The 22,508-nt window shown below is 38.5% G+C and overlaps 1 protein-coding gene across 1 annotated transcript in view; it reads left to right on the plus strand.

Moving 5' to 3' along the window:
* rasgrf2b (Ras protein-specific guanine nucleotide-releasing factor 2b) overlaps window positions 1-21,838 on the plus strand; it is a 247,634-nt gene extending 225,796 nt beyond the window's left edge. Inside the window, exons 25-29 of the mRNA XM_038988743.1 lie at window positions 4,417-4,614; window positions 18,025-18,104; window positions 18,230-18,347; window positions 18,645-18,713; window positions 18,813-21,838. Of these exons, the coding sequence (XP_038844671.1) occupies window positions 4,417-4,614; window positions 18,025-18,104; window positions 18,230-18,347; window positions 18,645-18,713; window positions 18,813-18,905 (558 nt within the window). The 3' untranslated portion in view covers window positions 18,906-21,838. The remainder of the gene's footprint in view (window positions 1-4,416; window positions 4,615-18,024; window positions 18,105-18,229; window positions 18,348-18,644; window positions 18,714-18,812) is intronic.
* Window positions 21,839-22,508: the final 670 nt, after the last annotated feature.

Raw genomic sequence — 22,508 nt, forward strand, 5'->3', positions numbered from 1 at the left:
CAATGAACGCAAGAGAAGTGACACAATTTCATCTGGTTAACTTCTTGCCACTATAGGGGGTGCTGTTTCGCATTAGCATAATTTGCTCTACAGATTAAACTGCCTAGTACTCAATTCTTGCTCGTACAATATGCATATTATTGTTATTATTGGATAGAAAACACTCTCTAGTTTCTATAGCCGTTTGAATTATGTCTCTGAGTGGAACAGAACTCATTCTACAGCACTTTTCCTGATAGGGAGTGAGATTTCAGAAATTTTGGCCTCTGGTCCCAGGTCAGTTTTAAAGTCCCTGTAAATCCTATGAGGATACAAACACTGCCTACGCCTTCCTCTAGATGTCAGTAAGTGGTGACAATTTGAATGGAGTCGATTGCGCAATCAGGGCCTGTATAAAAGGCCAAAGACCGGATGTACCGTTCTTTTGCTCCCTGCGCCTGACGCACGATGGACGTCGGACCTGCTCTCTTTCCAAGCTGTTGTTTAGCCAGTAATATATCGCCGGTCATGTTTTTACTCGTTATAGGTGTTAAAAACATCATAAGGTAGTTAATTTAAACCGTTTTATAGCAATTTATATCCGTTTAGTGCGATTTTGAGGCATTTCTATGTGATGCACTTTGAAGCGCCGGGCACGTTTCGGGGTCCCGGTCGAACGTTAGTGGGCATTTCGACGGACAGAGGACATCTTTCGACCAAAAGAAGATTAGACCCAAGAAAGGATACATTGCCCAAGATTCTGATGGAAGATCACCTCATAGTAAGAAATATTTAAGATGATAAATCGTTGTTCTGTCTCAAAATGTTAAACGCATATTCCGCCATTTTTTTGGGTATAGCTTCGCTTGGCAAACCCTGTATTGCACAGTAAGGATAATTTTAGAAATGTAATTCAGCGATTGCATTAAGAACTAATTTGTCTTTCGATAGCTGTCCAACTTATATTTTTTTAGTCAAGTTTATGAATAGTTATTCATGAGACAAGATCACTGTGAAAGATGGCGCCCGACATTTTCAGGCTAGTTTTGCTAGTATTGTCATTGTATAACCACGTTTTTTTGTGGCTAAATATGCACATTTTCGAACAAACTCTATATGTATGTTGTAATATGATGTTACAGGAGTGTCATCGGAAGAATTCTGAGAAGGTTAGTGAAAAAATTAATATATTTTGGCGATGATAACGATATCGCTCTCTTTGGCTTGAATCAATGCTCGGGTAACGTTTGCATATGTGGTATGCTAATATAACGATTTATTGTGTTTTCGCTGTAAAACACTTAGAAAATCTGAAATATTGTCTGAATTCACAAGATCTGTGTCTTTCCATTGCTGTGAGCTGTGTATTTTTAAGAAATGTTTTATGATTAGTAATTAGGTAATACACGTTGCTCTCTGTATTTATTCTAGTGGAGTTGTGATGGTGGGTGCATTTGTAAACTATGATTTCTACCTGAAATATGCACATTTTTCTAACAAAACCTATCCTATACAATAAATATGTTATCAGACTGTCATCTGATGAGGTTTTTTCTTGGTTAGTGGCTATCAATATCTTTATTTGGCCGAATTGGTGATAGCACCTGATGGAGTAAGAAACTGATGGAGTTAGAAAAGTGGTGTCTTTTGCTAACGTGGTTAGCTAATAGATTTACATATTTTGTCTTCCCTGTAAAACATTTTAAAAATCTGAAATGGTGGCTTTATTCACAAGATCTGTATCTTTCATTTGGTGTCTTGGACTTGTGATTTAATGATATTTAGATGCTACTATTTAATTGTGACGCTATGCTAGCGATGCTAATCAGTGTGGGGGGGGTGGGGGGTGATCCCGGATCCGGGGTTGAGAGGCGGTAAAAGTTAATATTGCCTGCTAACCTGAATTTCTTTTAGCTAAATATGCAGGTTTAAAAATATATACTTCTGTGTATTGATTTTAAGAAAGGCATGGGTGTTTATGGTCAGGTACAGTCGTGCAACGATTGTGCTTTTGTCGCAAATGTGCTTTTGTTAAATCATCGATTATATGCAACGCAGGACACGCTAGATAAACTAGTAATATCATCAACCATGTGTAGTTAACTAGTGATTATGATTGATTGATTGTTTTTTATAAGATAAGTTTAATGCTAGCTAGCAACTTACCTTGGCTTCTTACTGCATTCGTGTAACAGGCAGGCTCCTCGTGGAGTGCAATGAGAGGCAGGTGGTTAGAGGGTTGGACTAGTTAACCTCTAACACCTCCCAAACCCGGATCCGGGAGCACCCCCATCAGTAGAAAAGCTACTAGCATAGCCTAGCATAGCGTCACAAGTAAATACTAGCATCTAAATATCATTAAATCACAAGTCCAAGACACCAGATGAAAGATACACATCTTGTGAATCCAGACATCATTTCTGATTTTTAAAATGTTTTACAGGGAAGACACAATATGTAAATCTATTAGCTAACCACGTTAGCAAAAGACACCACTTTTTTTACTCCACCAGTTTTTTACTCCATCAGTAGCTATCACAAATTCGACCAAATAAAGATATAAATAGCCACTAACCAAGAAACAACTTCATCAGATGACAGTCTGATAACATATTTATTGTATAGCATATGTTTTGTTAGAAAAATTTGCATATTTCAGGTATAAATCATAGTTTACCATTGCAGCCACCATCACAAATCTCACCAAAGCGACTAGAATAACTACAGAGAGCAACGTGTATTACCTAATTACTCATCATAAAACATTTCTTAAAAATACACAGCGTACAGCAATTGAAAGACACAGATCTTGTGAATCCAGACAATATTTCAGATTTTCTAAGTGTTTTACAGCGAAAAGACAATATAGCGTTATATTAGCTTACCACATGTGCAAACATCACCCCAGCATTGATTCAAGGCAAAAAGAGCGATAACGTATAAACCACCAAAATATATAAATTTTTTCACTAACCTTCTCAGAATTCTTCAGATGACAGTCCTGTAACATCATATTACACAATGCATATAGAGTTTGTTCGAAAATGTGCATATTTAGCGGCACAAATCGTGCTTATAGAATGAGAATAGTGTCCAAATACTCAAGCAATCTGTCCGGCGCCATCTTGGAAAGGCACCTATTCTTATCGAAAACTATTCATAAACTTGACTAAAAAATACAGGTTGGACAGCAATTGAAAGACAAATTAGTTCTTAATGCAATCGCTGAATTACATTTTTAAAATTAACGTTACTGCGCAATACAGGGTGCGATAAAGCAAGGCTACACTGCAAGTAATGGCGTCTTATGCATTTGACTTTTTTCAACAGAACAATGAATTATCAGCATAAATAGTTCTTACTTTTTGATGACCTCCCATCAGAATCTTGGGATAGGTGTCCTTTGTCCAAAAGAATCGTTGCTGGGTTGGAGAAAGTCATCTTCCACGTTGCAATTAGCAGTAAACAATGGCATGCGAGAGAGAGATACCCAACTTCCTACAACGCCAGAAAATGAAATACCCGAAAATCGCAATATACTGACATAAACTGATATAAATCGGTTTAAAATAACAAGATTATGATGTCTTTAAAGCCTATATCGAATAAAAACAGAGCCGGATATATCTAGGAGCTAAAACGGGAGCTTCTAAAACGACATGCCAAGGTCCTCACTGCGTCAGCGCGAAGAATCAAAAGAGGGGACCCTTTGATTCCAATCAATTTATAGACTTTCGGATCTGCCTAGAGACTCCATTTCAAGGCCCTCTATTCGCTGACACCCAGGGGAAGGCGTATGCAGTGCATCTCAACCAATAGAAGACAGGCAGAGTTATACACAGGTCTGAGAACAGGTTGGAAAAATCTGCATTCTCAACTCCACATAGGGAAATTGTCCAGTTCTGTTTCACGCACAGACATAATTCAAACGGTTTTAGAAACTAGAGAGTGTTTTCTATCCAATAGTAATAATAATATGCATATTGTACGAGCAAGAATTGAGTACGAGGCAGTTTAATTTGGGAACATCAAGAAAAAATAGTGCTAACAGCTCCCCCTATTGACAAGAAGTTAACTGTAAGGTTGCAAGATTGAATCCCGGAGCTGACAAGGTAAAAATCTGTCGTTCTGCCCCTGAACAAGGCAGTTAACCCACTGTTCCTAGGCCGTCATTGAAAATAAGAATGTGTTCTTAACTGACTTGCCTAGTTAAATAAGGTGTAAAAAAATAAAAAATACCGATTTCCGATTGTTATGAAAACTTGAACTCGGCCCTAATTAATCGACCATTCCGATTAATCTGTCGACCTCTAGTCTGTGCCCAGTGGGCTATTCTTAAAGTGAGTGTGTCTCCTTTACCGATCTCCTCTCTGCTTCCCACCCTGTTTCTTTCTCTTCCTCTCTCTCTCTGTCTTTTCCCCTCTCCCCCTCCTCTAGATGAGTAACCTGGTGGCGTCTCAGATCATGACCCATACTGACGTGGGCTCCAGGGCCAACTCTATCGAAAAATGGGTGGCTGTGGCCGACATCTGCCGCTGCCTCAACAACTACAATGGAGTCTTAGAGATCACCTCAGCTCTGAACCGCAGCGCCATCTACAGGTTGAAGAAGACATGGGCCAAAGTCTGCAAACAGGTGGGAAATTGTTCTAATTCTTTACCCTTCTCCAGAGGTCTGCACTCAAGCACTCTCCCTTACCCTTAAATCGCAATATCTACTAAGCTAACTGTCATGACGTATTATTGTTAATGTGATGACATGCTATTTATCAAATGATTAACTATGTTTATAATTACGTGATTAAATTAATCAGGTAACCATTAACCTGATGAGGATAGAGGGCGCTATTTACACTTTGGGGGAAAAACGTGCCCAATTTAAACGGCATCGTACTCTATTCTTGCTCGTACAATATGCATATTATTATTACTATTGGATAGAAAACACTCTCTAGTTTCTAAAACCGTTTGAATTTTGTCTGTGAGTAAAACAGAACTCATTTGGCAGCACACTTTCTGACCAGGAAGTGAAAAGTCTGAAAATTATGCTCTCTCCAAACAACGATTGTTCCCGACAAAGGACCCCTTGTACAACATTCTGATGAAAGATCATCAAAAGTAGGACCCATTTTATGATGCTATTTCATATATCTGTCGAACTGTATACTAGTAGTTTTGCGCCCAGATTTTGGGTACTCTCTCGCTATAACTAAGCTGTATGTCGTAATGAAGATATTTTTAGAATTCTAACACTGCGATTACATTAAGAACTAGTGTTACTATCATTTCCTATACAACATGTATTTTTTTGTAATGTTTATGAATAGCTATTTGGTAAGAATAGGTGAGAGTCTAATAGAAATATCCGCACATTCTGGGAAAAAGAAGCTACATTAGCATAATGGATAACCACTGATTTCAGCTCTAAATATGCACATTTTCGAACAAAACATAAGTGTATGTATAACCTGATGTTATAGGACTGTCATCTGAGGAAGGTTTATGAAGGTTAGTGAAAATTGATATCTTTTGCTGGTTTATTCGCTAACGCTAACGTGCCTATTGCTATCGCTAACGTAACTTGATGAATGAATGCGGTTGTGTGTAGGCTATTGTAGTAAGCTAATATAATGCTATATTGTGTTTTCGCTGTAAAACACTTAAAAAATCTGAAATATTGACTGGATTCACAAGATGCTTGTCTTTCATTTCTGTACACGATGCATTTTTCAGAAATGTTTTATGATGAGTATTTAGGTATTCCACGTTGGTCTCTATAATTACTCTGGCTGCTTCGGTGCTATTTTTGACGGTAGCTGTGATGGTAGCTGCAATGTAAAACTGATTTATACCTCAAATATGCACATTTTTCGAACAAAACATAGATTTATTGTGTAACATGTTATAAGACTGTCATCTGATGAAGTTGTTTGGTTGGTTCTTGGTTAGTTAGGTTGGCTTTGTGCATGCTACCTGTGCTGTGAAAAATGTCTGTCCTTTTTTGTATTTGGTGGTGAGCTAACATAAATATATGTGGTGTTTTCGCTGTAAAACATTTAAAAAATCGGACATGTTGACTGGATTCACAAGATGTGTATCTTTCATTTGCTGTATTGGACTTGTTAATGTGTGAAAGGTAAATATTTCTAAAAAATATCTTTTGAATTTTGCGCTCTGCCTTTTCAGTGGAATGTGGGAGGAGTTCCGCTAGCGGAATGCCGGAGCCAGACAGGTTAACTCACATGTTTTATGACCTCGGGTCATAAAGGGGCATTTCCGTCTTTATGACATGCTCTCTGGGTTTCCAGGTATTAGAACAAACCTTGCCTTGTAACGAGCTACACCGCAGGAAACCCAGAGAACATGCCATGAAGACGGAAACTAAGATCTCGTTTAGACAACTAAAATCACAGTTCATCGTTACAAAGGCATTATCTTTGATCTGGATATTTTCTACACAACGCACAGTATGTAAACATCATGTACATATTATGAAAACTATTCAAGTTACAATGATTTCGTTATAACGTTGTCATTTAACTTCTTGCCACTATAGGGGGTGCTGTTTCGCATTAGCATAATTTGCTCTACAGATTAAACTGCCTAGTACTCAATTCTTGCTCGTACAATATGCATATTATTGTTATTATTGGATAGAAAACACTCTTTAGTTTCTATAGCCGTTTGAATTATGTCTCTGAGTGAAACAGAACTCATTCTACAGCACTTTTCCTCCCAGTGAGTGAGATTTCAGAAATCTTGGCCTCTGGTTCCAGGTCAGTTTTAAAGTCCCTGTAAATCCTATGAGGATACAAACACTGCCCACGCCTTCCTCTAGATGTCAGTAAGTGGTGACAATTTGAATGGAGTCGATTGCGCAATCAGGGCCTGTATAAAACGCCAAAGACCGGATGTACCGTTCTTTTGCTCCCTGCGCCTGACGCACGATGGACGTTGGACCTCCTCTCTTTCCAAGCTGTTGTTTAGCCAGTAATATATCGCCGGTCATGTTTTTACTCGTTATAGGTGTTAAAAACATCATAAGGTAGTTAATTTAAACCGTTTTATAGCAATTTATATCCGTTTAGTGCGATTTTGAGGCATTTCTATGTGATGCTCTTTGAAGCGCCGGGCACGTTTCGGGGTCCCGGTCGAACGTTAGTGGGCATTTCGACGGACAGAGGACATCTTTCGACCAAAAGAAGATTAGACCCAAGAAAGGATACATTGCCCAAGATTCTGATGGAAGATCACCTCATAGTAAGAAATATTTAAGATGATAAATCGTTGTTCTGTCGAAAAATTTTAAACGCATATTCCGCCATTTTTTTTGGTATAGCTTCGCTTGGCGAACCCTGTATTGCACAGTAAGGATAATTTTAGAAATGTAATTCAGCGATTGCATTAAGAACTAATTTGTCTTTCGATAGCTGTCCAACTTATATTTTTTTAGTCAAGTTTATGAATAGTTATCCATGAGACAAGATCACTGTGAAAGATGGCGCCCAACATTTTCAGGCTAGTTTTGCTAGTATTGTCATTGTATAACCACGTTTTTTTGTGGCTAAATATGCACATTTTCGAACAAACTCTATATGTATGTTGTAATATGATGTTACAGGAGTGTCATCGGAAGAATTCTGAGAAGGTTAGTGAAAAAATTAATATATTTTGGCGATGATAACGATATCGCTCTCTTTGGCTTGAATCAATGCTCGGGTAACGTTTGCATATGTGGTAAGCTAATATAACGATTTATTGTGTTTTCGCTGTAAAACACTTAGAAAATCTGAAATATTGTCTGAATTCACAAGATCTGTGTCTTTCCATTGCTGTGAGCTGTGTATTTTTAAGAAATGTTTTATGATTAGTAATTAGGTAATACACGTTGCTCTCTGTATTTATTCTAGTCGAGTTGTGATGGTGGGTGCAATTGTAAACTATGATTTATACCTGAAATATGCACATTTTTCTAACAAAACCTATCCTATACAATAAATATGTTATCAGACTGTCATCTGATGAGGTTTTTTCTTGGTTAGTGGCTATCAATATCTTTATTTGGCCGAATTGGTGATAGCACCTGATGGAGTAAGAAACTGATGGAGTTAGAAAAGTGGTGTCTTTTGCTAACGGGGTTAGCTAATAGATTTACATATTTTGTCTTCCCTGTAAAACATTTTAAAAATCTGAAATGGTGGCTTTATTCACAAGATCTGTATCTTTCATTTGGTGTCTTGGACTTGTGATTTAATGATATTTAGATGCTACTATTTAATTGTGACGCTATGCTAGCGATGCTAATCAGTGTGGGGGGGGTGGGGGGTGATCCCGGATCCGGGGTTGAGGTTCGGTAAAAGTTAACTTTTAGTAACATAACAAAAACGACATTCATTTTCATATTCCATCTATCATTGTTACCACCATTTTGGCTTATGAAATATAATGTCCCGAAGTCCATTTTTTGCATGTTACAGTTCTGAGGTAGATTCTCCATAAGGCACACACATTCCAGTCTGTCACATTAGAGACAAGGAAGGAGTTGGGCTGCTGCCTTATAATTTACGATAGGCGTGTGGTTATAACCCCCCCATTTTTCCCTCTATACAGTTGAAGTCGGAAGTTTACATACACTTAGGTTAGAGTCATTAAAACTAGTTTTTCAACCACTCCACAAATATCTTGTTAACAAATGATAGTTTTGGCAAGTCGGTTAGGACATCTACTTTGTGTATGACACAAGTATTTTCCCAAAAATTGTTTAGAGAAATTATTTCACTTATAACTCACTGTATCACAATTTCAGTGGGTCAGAAGTTTACATACATTAAGATGACTGTGCCTTTAAACAGCTTGGAAAATACCAGAAAATGATGTCATGGCTTTAGAAGCTTCTGATAGGCTAATTGACATAATTTGAGTCAATTGGAGGTGTACCTGTGGATGTATTTCGAGGTCTACCTTCAAACTCAGTGCCTATTTGCTTGACATCATGGGAAAATTAAAAGATATCAGTCAAGAACTAAATTGTAGACCTCCACAAGTCTGGTTCATCATTTGGGAGCAATTTCCAAACACCTGAAGGTAACACATTCATCTGTACAAACAATAGTATGCAAGTATAAACACCATGGGACCACGCAGCCGTCATATCGCTCAGGACGAAGATGTGTTCTGTCTCCTAGAGATGAAAGTACTTTGGTGCGAAAAGTGCAAATCAACCCAGAACAACAGCAAAGGACCTTGTGAAGATGCTGGAGGAAACGGTTACAAACGTATCTATATCCACAGTAAAACGAGTCCAATTTCAACATAACCTGAAAGGCCGCTCAACAAGGAAGAAGCCACTGCTCCAAAACCTCCATATAAAAGCCAGACTACAGTTTGCAACTGCACATGGGGACAAAGATCGTACTTTTTGGGGAAATGTCCTCTGGTCTGATGAAACAAAAATAGAACTGTTTGGCCATAATGACCATCATTATGTTTGGAGGAAAAAGGGGGAGGCTTGCAAGCCGAAGAACACCATCCCAACCGTGAAGCACAGGGGTGGCAGCATCATGTTGTGGGGGTGCTTTGCTGCAGGAGGGACTGGTGCACTTCACAAAATTGATGTCATCATGGGGTGGGGGGGGGGGGAATGATGTGCATATATGGAAGCAACATCTAAAGACATCAGTCAGGAAGTTAAAGCTTGTGTGCAAATGGGTCTTCCAAATGGACAATGAGCCCAAGCATACTTCCAAAGTTGTGGCAAAATGGCTTAAGGACAACAAAGTCAAGGTATTGGAGGGGCCATCACAAAGCCCTGACCTCAAACCTATAGAACATTTGTGGGCAGGACTGAAAAAGCGTGTGCGAGCAAGGAAGCCTACAAACCTGACTCAGTTACACCAGCTGTCAGGAGGAATGGGACAAAATTCACCCAACGTATTGTGGGAAGGTTGTGAAGGCTACCTGAAACGTTTGACCCATGTTAAACCATTTAATGCTACCAAATACTAATTGAGTGTATGTAAACTTCTGACCCACTGGGAATGTGATGAAAGAAATAAAAGCTGAAATAAATAATTCTCTCTACTATTATTCTGACATTTCACATTCTTAAAATAAAGTGTCAATCCTAACTGACCTAAGACTGATTTTTTTACTATGATTAAATGTCAGGAATTGTGAAAAACTGAGTTTAAATGCGTTTGGCTAAGGTGTATGTAAACTTCCGACTTCAACTGTACCTCTACCTCTCTGCGGGAGGGAGGGATATCCCTGTAGAACCGTGATCCTTTGTAACCTGATCTTCACAGGCCAGTCATGACACTAACATATTGTATTTTTTCAGATGGTCAAAAAATGTATCAATAATCATAAAATATTTTACAATTATTTGAAAAAACATTGAATCTGGCCTTTATAGCCCATAGAAATGCATTGAATAACACATTTGTACATTACAAAACAGATAGACAAAAAATGAATCATATGTAATAAGGTTTTGAACTGTCTGTCCTATATCTGAGCGATATAAGAAAACTCAGGGATTTAACTTCTTATGGCTGCAGCCCGGCGTCGGTACACTTATGACAACAGCCACTTCAAGTGCAGGGCGCGAAATTCAAAATATATATTTTTTTTAATATTTAACTTTCACTCATTAACAAGTCCAATACAGCATATGAAAGGTACACATCTTGTGAATCCAGCCAACATGTCCGATTTTTAAAATGTTTTACAGGGAAGATACAATATGTAAATCTATTAGCTAACCACGTTAGCAAAAGACACCACTTTTTTTACTCCACCAGTTTTTTACTCCATCAGTAGCTATCACAAATTCGACCAAATAAAGATATAAATAGCCACTAACCAAGAAACAACTTCATCAGATGACAGTCTGATAACATATTTATTGTATAGCATATGTTTTGTTAGAAAAAATGTGCATATTTCAGGTATAAATCATAGTTTACATTGCAGCTACAATCAGAAATTGCACCGAAAGCAGCCATAATAATTACAGACACCAACGTCAAATACCTAATTACTCATCATAAAACATTTCTGAAAAATACATAGTGTACAGCAAATGAAAGACAGGCATCTTGTGATTCCAGCCAATATTTCCGATTTATTAAGTGTTTTACAGCGAAAACAAAATGTAGCGTTATATTAGCTTACCACAATAGCCAGAAACACTTGGGCGCCGACGACTAGTTCACATCTACGACAGATATATGAAATAGCATCATAAAATGTTTCTTACTTTTGCTGATCTTCCATCAGAATGTTGGACAAGGTGTCCTTTGTCCAGAAGAATCGTTGTTTGGATTTAGAACGGCAACTTTCCCTCTTCATTTAGCAAGCACACTAGCCAAGTGGCACGACGCTCTCCATGTCAACAAACGGAAGAGAACGGAACACGGCAAAACTCCCGAAAAATTTTCAATAATCTGATGAAACTATATTGAAAAAACATACTTTACGATGATATGGTGACATGTATCAAATAAAATCAAAGCCGGAGATAGTAGTCGCCTATAACGGCAGCTAAACAAAAGGCAATCCCACTGTCCACCTCGCGCTCTTCAGAGTACCGAAAATGGTGGACACGTCATTCCAAGATGATGTGTTCCATCTCAGACCAAGATAATCACCTCATTTCTTCTCTCACAGCCTCTTGACACCCAGGGGAAGGTGTATGACGTGCATGTATACTAATAGGTCTCGTGCCCATTTATAGGCAGGAAGAAGAACAGAGCCTCGATTTCAGACTTTCCACTTCCTGGTCAGGAAGTGTGCTGCAGAATGAGTTCTGTTTCACTCAGAGAAATAATTCAAACGGTTTTAGAAACTAGAGAGTGTTTTCTATCCAATAGTAATAATAATATGCATATTGTACGAGCGAGAATTGAGTACGAGGCCGTTTGAAATGGGCACCTTTTATCTGGCTACTCAATACTGCCCCTTGCAGCCCAAACAGGTTAACTGTTTGGGATAGGGGGCAGCATTTTCACTTTTGCATGAAATGCGTGCCAAGAGTAAACTGCCTGCTACTCTGTCCCAGATTCTAATATATGCATATTATTAGTAGTATTGGATAAAAAACACACTGAAGTTTCTAAAACTGTTTGAATGATGTCTGTGAGTATAACAGAACTCATATGGCAGGCAAAAATCTGAGAAAAATCTAACCAGGAAGTGGGAAATCTGAGGTTTGTATTTTTTTCAAAGCTTGGCCTACCGAATACACAGTGTCTATGGGGTTAAGTTGCACTTCCTAAGGCTTCCACTAGACGTCAACCGTCTTTAGAAACTTGTTTCAGGCTTCTGCTATAAAGGAGGGGGGAATGGGAGCTGAATGAGTCATGGGTCTGGCAGAGTGTCTCAGGCTCGTGACTCGCGCCCTCGACAGAGTTAGCTCTCGTTCCAGTGCTTTGCTACAGACAATGGAATTCTCCGGTTGGAACATTATTGATGATTTATGTTAAAACATCCTAAAGATTGATTCCATACATCGTTTGATATGTTTCTACGACCTGTAACGGAACTTTTCGAGTTTTTGTCTTGACGTAATGCTCATGAAGATGGATTACTGTGCTGAACACGCGAACAACTAGTGGCTATTTGGACATAAATGATGGACTTTATGGAACTTTATGGAACAAATCAGTCATTTATTGTCGAACTGGGATTCCTGGGAGTGCATTCTGATGAAGATCATCAAAGGTAAGTGAATATTTATCATGTTATTTCTAACTTCTGTTGACTCCAACATGGCGGATATTTCTTTGGCTGGATTGGGCTCTGAGCGCTGTACTCAGATTGTGCTTTTTCCGTAAAGGTTTATTGAAATCTGACAGAGTGGTTGCATTAACTTCTTGAGCCTATGGGGGCGCCATTTCGACTTTGTTAAAATGAGTTCCCAAATTAAACTGCCTCGTACTCAATTTTTGCTCGTACAATATGCATATTATTACTATTGGATAGAAAACACTCTCTAGTTTCTAAAACCGTTTGAATTATGTCTGTGCGTGAAACAGAACTGGACTTAGAGCAATTTCCCTATGTGGAGTTGAGAATGCAGATTTTTCCAACCTGTTCTCAGACCTGTGTATAACTCTGCCTGTCTTCTATTGGTTGAGATGCACTGCATACGCCTTCCCCTGGGTGTCAGCGAATAGAGGGCCTTGAAATGGAGTCTCTAGGCAGATCCGAAAGTCTATAAATTGATTGGAATCAAAGGGTCCCCTCTTTTGATTCTTCGCGCTGACGCAGTGAGGACCTTGGCATGTCGTTTTAGAAGCTCCCGTTTTAGCTCCTAGATATATCCGGCTCTGTTTTTATTCGATATAGGCTTTAAAGACATCATAATCTTGTTATAAATCTTGTTATAAACCGATTTATATCAGTTTGTCAGTATATTGCGATTTTCGGGTATTTCATTTTCTGGCGTTGTAGGAAGTTGGGTATCTCTCTCTCGCATGCCATTGTTTACTGCTAATTGCAACGTGGAAGATGACTTTCTCCAACCCAGCAACGATTCTTTTGGACAAAGGACACCTATCCCAAGATTCTGATGGGAGGTCATCAAAAAGTAAGAACTATTTATGCTGATAATTCATTGTTCTGTTGAAAAAAGTCAAATGCATAAGACGCCATTACTTGCAGTGTAGCCTTGCTTTATCGCACCCTGTATTGCGCAGTAACGTTAATTTTAAAAATGTAATTCGGCGATTGCATTAAGAACTAATTTGTCTTTCAATTGCTGTCCAACCTGTATTTTTTTAGTCAAGTTTATGAATAGTTTTCGATAAGAATAGGTGCCTTTCCAAGATGGCGCCGGACAGATTGCTTGAGTATTTGGACACTATTCTCATTCTATAAGCACGATTTGTGCCGCTAAATATGCACATTTTCGAACAAACTCTATATGCATTGTGTAATATGATGTTACAGGACTGTCGTCTGAAGAATTCTGAGAAGGTTAGTGAAAAAATTAATATATTTTGGTGGTTTATACGTTATCGCTTTTTTTGCCTTGAATCAATGCTGGGGTGATGTTTGCACATGTGGTAAGCTAATATAACGCTATATTGTGTTTTCGCTGTAAAACACTTAGAAAATCTGAAATATTGTCTGGATTCACAAGATCTGTGTCTTTCAATTGCTGTACGCTGTGTATTTTTAAGAAATGTTTTATGATGAGTAATTAGGTAATACACGTTGCTCTCTGTAGTTATTCTAGTCGCTTTGGTGAGATTTGTGATGGTGGCTGCAATGGTAAACTATGATTTATACCTGAAATATGCACATTTTTCTAACAAAACATATGCTATACAATAAATATGTTATCAGACTGTCATCTGATGAAGTTGTTTCTTGGTTAGTGGCTATTTATATCTTTATTTGGTCGAATTTGTGATAGCTACTGATGGAGTAAAAAACTGGTGGAGTAAAAAAAATGGTGTCTTTTGCTAACGTGGTTAGCTAATAGATTTACATATTGTGTCTTCCCTGTAAAACATTTTAAAAATCAGAAATGATGTCTGGATTCACAAGATGTGTATCTTTCATCTGGTGTCTTGGACTTGTGATTTAATGATATTTAGATGCTAGTATTTACTTGTGACGCTATGCTAGGCTATGCTAGTAGCTTTTCTACTGATGGGGGTGCTCCCGGATCCGGGTTTGGGAGGTGTTAGAGGTTAAGGAGAAGTCTGTCTTTAATTCTGTGAATAACACTTGTATCTTTTATCAATGTTTATTATGAGTATTTCTGGGATTTCTGTGGCTATCTGCAAAATCACCGGATGTTTTGGAATCAAAACATTACTGCACGTAACGCGCCAATGTAAACTGAGATTTTTGGATATAAATATGCACATTATCAAACAAAACATACATGTATTGTGTAACATGATATCCTATGAGTGTCATCTGATGAAGATCATCAAAGGTTAGTGATTAATTGGATCTATATTTCTGCTTTTTGTGACTCCTATCTTTGGCTGGAAAAATGGCTGTGTTGTTTTGACTTGGCTCTGAATTAACATAATCATATGTTGTGCTTTCGCTGTAAAGCCTTTCTGAAATCGGACACGATGGGTAGATTAACAAGATGTTTATCTTTCATTTGCTGTATTGGACTTGTTAATGTGTGAAAGTTACATACTTCTAAAAAATATTTTTGAAGTTCATGCGCTGCCTTTTCATCCGAATGCTGTCGAGGGGTTCCGCTAGTGGAACACCTGCGCTAGAAAGGTTTTAAATGTTTTGTTTTATTTTATTTTATTCACGGCAATTTTTACCCCCTATACACGTTGTGCCATTTTTACATCCTTGTACTGGGTTAACATCAGACGACTCCACTGAAGCCTGTGTGCGTTGTCAAACATCTCTGTGGTTGTGAAAGTCTCGCCTTTTGATGTTGGTGACTTATTAAATTGTAACTCAAACAATTCGGATTTTACAGACAAGTTTGTGACGATTTTCTTGTCCGTATCCTCTCGTGTAGAAAACACAGCTTTCACAAGCCCCATGTTATGGAATAGGTGCAAGCTTTATATCGGCGGAAAGAAGGGATTGGGCTGCAGCCACTACAATAAGGTAAGTCTCTAGCATAAGCACATGGGATGCTATCCAATATTCAAAATGGCATCACTGTGTGACGCACGGGCACGTCAATCAACTTTATGCATTGGATTGGTGCAAGCATGGCTGGAGGGAGTTCCCACCATATTCCTCACAACACTGCATTCCTTTTAAATCCATGAAGGGAAGTGTATGAGTGCACACTTCGGGAGAAAGGTAGAGCATTTTAATAAATTTTTTGCTAATAAAGCTTTGTTGAAGATCTGTTCTCAGATCTAAAGGGCCCAAATAGGGGTACACGGGGAAAGCTCCCCAGTATCCACTGGGAAGACTGGGTGGAGCTAAGCACTTAGGGGTTAGCGAAAGGGGTAAGGGTGAGGGGTTTATTTCAGACCCTTATGAAAGTAGTTTGAGACTGAAACGTTGCTAAATAAGATCCATTCAATTGTTGAAAGCATCAAGAATACAAGTGTGCAAGAGTTGTATTTTTTTGTATTTGTTGATTTCAGACCAGACACATCTTGAGCCTATCCCCCATAGGCTCAAGATGTGTCTGGTCTGAAATCAACAAATACAAAAAAATACAACTCTTGCACACTTGTATTCTTGATGCTTTCAACTTTGCTATTTCGACTTTGGAAAAATGTGTTCCCAAATTAAACTGCCTCGTACTCAATTCTTGCTCGTACAATATGCATATTATTATTACTATTGGATAGAAAACACTCTCTAGTTTCTAAAACCGTTTGAATTATTTATCTGAGTGAAACAGAACTCATTCTGCAGCACTTTTCCTGTCAGGGAGTGAGATTTCAGAAATCGAGGTCCCTGTTCTGAGATCAGTTTATAAGTCCCCATGCAAGCTATGAGGGTACATGCACTGCATACGTATTCCTCTAGATGTCAGTAAGCGGGGAGATTTTGAATGGAGTGGATTGCGCAATCTGGGCCCTATATATAGACCCTGGAGCGGAAGGACCGTCCTTTTCAACAGTGCGCTTGACGCATGAAGACATCACAATGGCGTCCTGCAAACGCTTTCGTTTTAGTAGTTCTATATCTCCGGTCATGTTTTTATTCGTTATAGGTGTTAAAGACATCATAAGGTAGTTAATTTAAACCGACTTATAGCAGTTTATAGCAGTTTATTGCGATTTTCCTGGATTTCTTTGTGACGCGCTTCCACTAGTTGGGCACCTCTCCAGTGGGTGGCTAACGTTAGCGGCTAATTCGACAGGACAAGAGGACATCTTTCAGCCAAAAGACGATTGTTCTGAAGAAAGGACACCTTGCCCAAGATTCTGATGGAAGCTCAGCTAATAGTAAGCAGTCTTTATGCTGATAATTCATTGTTCTGTTGAAAAAATTCAAATGCATAAGACTCCATTACTTGCAGTGTAGCCTTGCTTTATCGCACAGTGTATTGCGCAGTTACGTTAATTTTAAAAATTTAACCCAGCGATTGCATTAAGAACTAATTTGTCTTTCAATTGCTGTCCAACCTGTATTTTTTTTGTCAAGTTTATGAATAGTTTTCGATAAGAATAGGTGCCGTTCCAAGATGGCGCCGGACAGATTGCTTGACGTTATGGACACTATTATCATTGTATAAGCACGATTTGTGCCGCTAAATATGCACATTTTCGAACAAACTCTATATGCATTGTGTAGTATGATGTTATAGGACTGTCATCTGAAGAATTCTGAGAAGGTTAGTGAAAAAATTTATATATTTGGTGGTTTATACGTTATTGCTATGTTTGGCTTGAATCAATGCTGTTGTAATGTTTGCTATTGTGCTAAGCTAATATAACGCTATATTGTGTTTTCGCTGTAAAACACTTAGAAAATCTGAAATATTGTCTGGATTCACAAGATCTGTGTCTTTCATTTGCTGTACGCTGTGTATTTTTCAGAAACGTTTTATAATGAGTATTTAGTTATTCCACATTGGTCTCTATAATTGCTCTGGCTGCTTCGGTGCTATTTTTGACGGTAGCTGTGATGGTAGCTGCAATGTAAAACTGATTTATACCTCAAATATGCACATTTTTCGAACAAAACATAGATTTATTGTATAACATGTTATAAGACTGTCATCTGATGAAGTTGTTTGTTGGTTAGTTTGGTTGGTTCTTGGTTAGTTAGGTTGGCTTTGTGCATGCTACCTGTGCTGTGAAAAATGTCTGTCCTTCTTTGTATTTGGTGGTGAGCTAACATAAATATACGTGCTGTTTTCGCTGTAAAACATTTAAAAAATCGGACATGTTGACTGGATTCACAAGATGTGTATCTTTCATTTGCTGTATTGGACTTGTTAATGTGTGAAAGTTAAATATTTCAAAAAAATATTTTTTGAATTTCGCGCTCTGCCTTTTCAGTGGAATGTGGGAGGAGTTCCGCTAGCGGAACGCCTGGGCTAGACAGGTTAAAACGTTGTTGTGTTTGGTTTTGACAGACTAAAGCCCTGATGGACAAGCTGCAGAAGACTGTGTCGTCTGAAGGGAGATTCAAAAACCTGAGGGAAACCCTGAAAAAGTGAGACACAAATCTTATTGATGAAAACTTACATCAAGTCCTTTCTTTTCAGTGAGGGAGGTGTGGCCCAGAATATTTTGTCCCTAACTCTCTTCTTGTCTCCCTCCTACTTTTCTCTTTCCCAGTTGTAACCCTCCCAGTGTACCCTACCTGGGTATGTACCTGACTGACCTAGCCTTTATCGAGGAAGGAACGCCTAACTTCACTGAGGAGGGCTTGGTCAACTTCTCCAAGATGAGGATGGTAAACACACAAACATGCAGGCCCTCTGTATTTTCTCACTGCATTGTTGGGAAGGGCCATTAAGTAAGAATTTCACTGTTAGTCTACACCGGTTGTTTACGATGTATGTGACAAATAACATTTTATTTTATTGGACACACATTGTATACCAATGTGAAACCACTTTCATCCCATAGAATACAGCATGAACATGTTCAGTGAAGCTGCAGCACTGCTGTTTCCATTGATCTGCCATAGATTTAATTGAGTTCTGAGATATGTGATGAAGAGCTGTGTTGAAAATATTGTGTATCCTAGATCTCCCACATCATCCGAGAGATCCGTCAGTTCCAGCAGACACCCTACAGAATAGAACACCAGCCTAAGGTACGCCTACTTACTTACTAGACACTTTTCATATTGCCAATGGCTATTTTCCTAGTCTATTGTGCTTGTCTTCAGTGTGTACCCCTTCCCTCTCTCCAGGTGACTCAGTACTTGTTGGACAAGACTCTGATCATGGATGAGGACACTCTCTATGACCTCTCTCTTAAGATAGAGCCCCGCCTACCGGCCTGAGGGACAGTCACCGCGAGCAACGGGACCCTGGCAACCCTGTCCCTCTGTGGGCAACACGCCTGCATACCTGGGATGATGAACGACAAAGAGAGAGTGGACTATTGAAGAGACAGAGAGAGAGAGAGAGAGAGAATTGAGAAGGAACGTAGGGAGAAAATCCTTGTTTTTAGATGATGATGGGGTGATCTTTTGAATTTGTTTTCTGCGATGAAGGGAAAACAGGAAGTGAGGTGTCATTGTGTGACCTCATCATCCCTCTCCCAGAGCGTGACATCATTGACGTGAAACATGGTTCTTCTGCCAGCAGATCAAATCAGAGTTGGTGGAGATTGAACAAACTTTGGGAAAATCTCAAATGGCACCCTGTTCCCCATGTAGGACTGCACTATTTAGGGAATAGGTTGCCATTGAGACACTTTTTTGTCTTTGAAAATTTTTAAAAGGTGTATCGTAAGAAGATGAAATGTAGCATGTATAGCTCTAAGAGTCTGGACTTGTGTATGTTACGCTGTGCTGCTTTACTGTGCCATGTCCTTGAGCTGAAGCACACATGCTTTCACACCAAATGGTGATCACTTGACTTTGCATGATCCTAACTGGGCTTTTAGTGTTTATTTGGCCTTGGTCCTGACCCCTGCATGTTAACATGCTTCACTCTTTTTGGTCTCTGAAGACTACACAACCACTATGCATTCCCATCTACCAATCATAAATCACTTTATCAGGAGGGTCGGATGGAATCTATGGGGGTAGAGTTTCAAACACACCTGCCGGAATTAACTCATACATTACTACTACTAAACATATTAAATGTAATGATAGTGGCAAATAGAAAATCCTTTTAAGATTCAGTCTGACTGTGGTAATGAGAAACTAAGTGCTTCAAAATGAATTTAGATTTAGAAACTGGGCGGCAGGTAGCCTAGCGGTTAGTGCTTTGGGCCAGTAACTGAAAGGTCGCTTGTTAAAATACCTTAGCCAACAATCTGTTGATGTTCCCTTGAGCAAGGCACTTAACCCTAATTTGCTCCAGGGCCGCCATACTACTATGGCTGACCTTGTAAAACAACGCATTTCACTGCACCGAACAGGTGTGTGTGACAATAAAATAAATAAATAAAAAAGCTTCATTTGTAATAGTTGACCATTTATGTGTATCGTGTTGTTGAAATTGCTCTTCATAAATAATGAAATATTAATCTACAACTGGTGACTGGTATCAGAAAGAATACAGTACAATCCGGTACTCCACATTCAGTCAAAAGTTTTGATGTCTAATATCTTGTAAGCTCTACCAATTCTGTAGTTTGTCCATTTGAATGATGAGAATTAGACGCTTCAAATGTGCCTTTTATTATTGTTTTTTTCTATAGGTAGATTCTCAGTCCTCTATATGTTCTAACAACAATACCAATCAATTCAGATGAACAAGTATTTTTTCCCCCTCTTAAAATATTTTGCTGTCAAGTTAGCAAATTTCCATCTGTGGCATTCTTTGGTGAAGGTTGTAGATCCCTAATAATTATGCATCTGCTCATTCAGATGGTATGGAATCATTGGGTAAATATCAATTGTTATTCCTTCATTCCTCAAATCCTCATCTCCTTCTCAAAGCACTTTGGAGCAAAATATCCTCCTCTCAGAAAGAGGCAAGGAGTAATTGCAAGGATAGAATTACGTAGAACTACATATAATTGAATAGGATCTCTTTGGGATCAAGGATATACAATTGAGATTCAGCCATATAAAACTATTGTACTGCCATGGAGTGAGGGTGGTTAAAGAGAAGTGACTTGATATGTCCCTCTAGTGGCCCCAACATTCCCATACTTTATCTGACAACAACACTTGTAGCACGTTCGGCGGGGCCTGTTCACAGCTTTACAATAACCACTCCTTATGCAGTTTGATGAGCATGTGGTCCTGTTGCAGTTTGCTCCTAATTGAAAAATGATAACCCAGCTAACAAATGTTGTTTCCCAGAACGATGTGGGAAAGTAATTTTTCAAATAACCAAAGGAGAACCTCAAGGGAACGCTATGGCGACATTATGAGCTAGCTGGGAATCCTTTATTGTCCTCTCAAATTGAATTTTGTCTTCAGCTTCATTGGCTTTACATGGTCACATGAGTGTTCTAGTCCAGTCATGTATGAGTCTGAAAATAGCTGTCTGCATGACGCGATAGAGGTTGCTTTAGAGGTTACATACAATTAATGCAGCTCTTGAGTTCCGATCATGGAATTCCGAACTCATCAGTACATCTTTACTTGGATTAAAACATATATATTTTACATTTGAGTCATTTAGCAGACGCTCTCATCCAGAGCGACTTACATTAGTGCATTCATCCCATACATTTTTTGTGTCAATATATTTAACTTAGATGTACATACATTTGCATCTTTGTTAAAATGCATGTAATGCCTGACAATTCCAGAAATGCATGACTATGACATCTAGTCTACAGGGTGGCCAAAGTGGTTCCTAATTCGGCATATGACATAGTTTGTCCCTTCAGAGGAATCTTAAATTACTCATTACGTATTGATCAATGTAGAATTTTCCACCAAGCCAAAACTTTGGCACTAGCTAGGTTTCAATCCAATTGGCAACAGATTTCCATGTGAATATTAAAAATCTACATAAAGAAAATATGTGCATTTTCCCACCAGCGGTGTTTTTCCACCAAACAGACTTGTGGCGTATAAAAATCAGTGAAGGATGACGTAGTGCACACAAAATGTACTTTTTCGCTTAAGTTTTCATGTGCCGAATAAAAATCTACAGTTCAACGTGTTTCCATTGCATTTTCAACTCTACCAATAGTTTCCTCACAAAAACTGTGTGCCTACTCTGGTCTTGGTACATGCACTCTAGCCAACAGTTCGTAGATACAGTGCGGGTATGCTGTGCGGGTAGGCTAGTCTAGATGATAAGATTATTATGGATAAGAGCGAGAATATTTGTATTTGTCAAACGGCAGTCAAGCATCGATCATCATGTCACCAGAATCAGACCCTCAATATTTATTGGAAAGGAACATCAAGATTACTGTCACCACCCTGTGAAGATCATCATAAATTATTTCATCTGTAGCCTAATAAACTGCATGCTTTCCCGAGTCGTAGTGGGAGGACCACACACCATATTATTGCGTGACTCCAAGTTTACTTCGATATAGTTGTTATTATATATCAATATTTGCGCATAAAGGCGGTTCCACTGCCATGTCATGCATAATTAATATTACAGACACAAAAATATCCCACCAACGAACACATTTTCTGTCTGCATTTATAAAATTGAACCGAAACTTCCTGTTTCCATTACCGCTGTCTTGATTTTTTTTAATACGGTATGACTATATTTGTATAAAAACTGTGGATGCGTATGTGGTTAGTGATATAATTTAAATTATGGTTAAAAAAACAAACTTTTGATTTCACAAAAATTTTACATTCTGTCATAAAGAGCACATGTTCAACTTCATTAAATAAATATTATGACTATAGTCGTGCCTCTCTTCAGCTTGAAAAAAAATCGAATCACTACCTGACCAATAATGTAACATTTTTGTCGTAATTTTTGTAGTAATTTAAATG

The sequence above is a fragment of the Salvelinus namaycush genome, chromosome 1 (assembly GCF_016432855.1).
Source record: "Salvelinus namaycush isolate Seneca chromosome 1, SaNama_1.0, whole genome shotgun sequence".
Classification (NCBI taxonomy): Eukaryota; Metazoa; Chordata; class Actinopteri; order Salmoniformes; family Salmonidae; genus Salvelinus; species Salvelinus namaycush.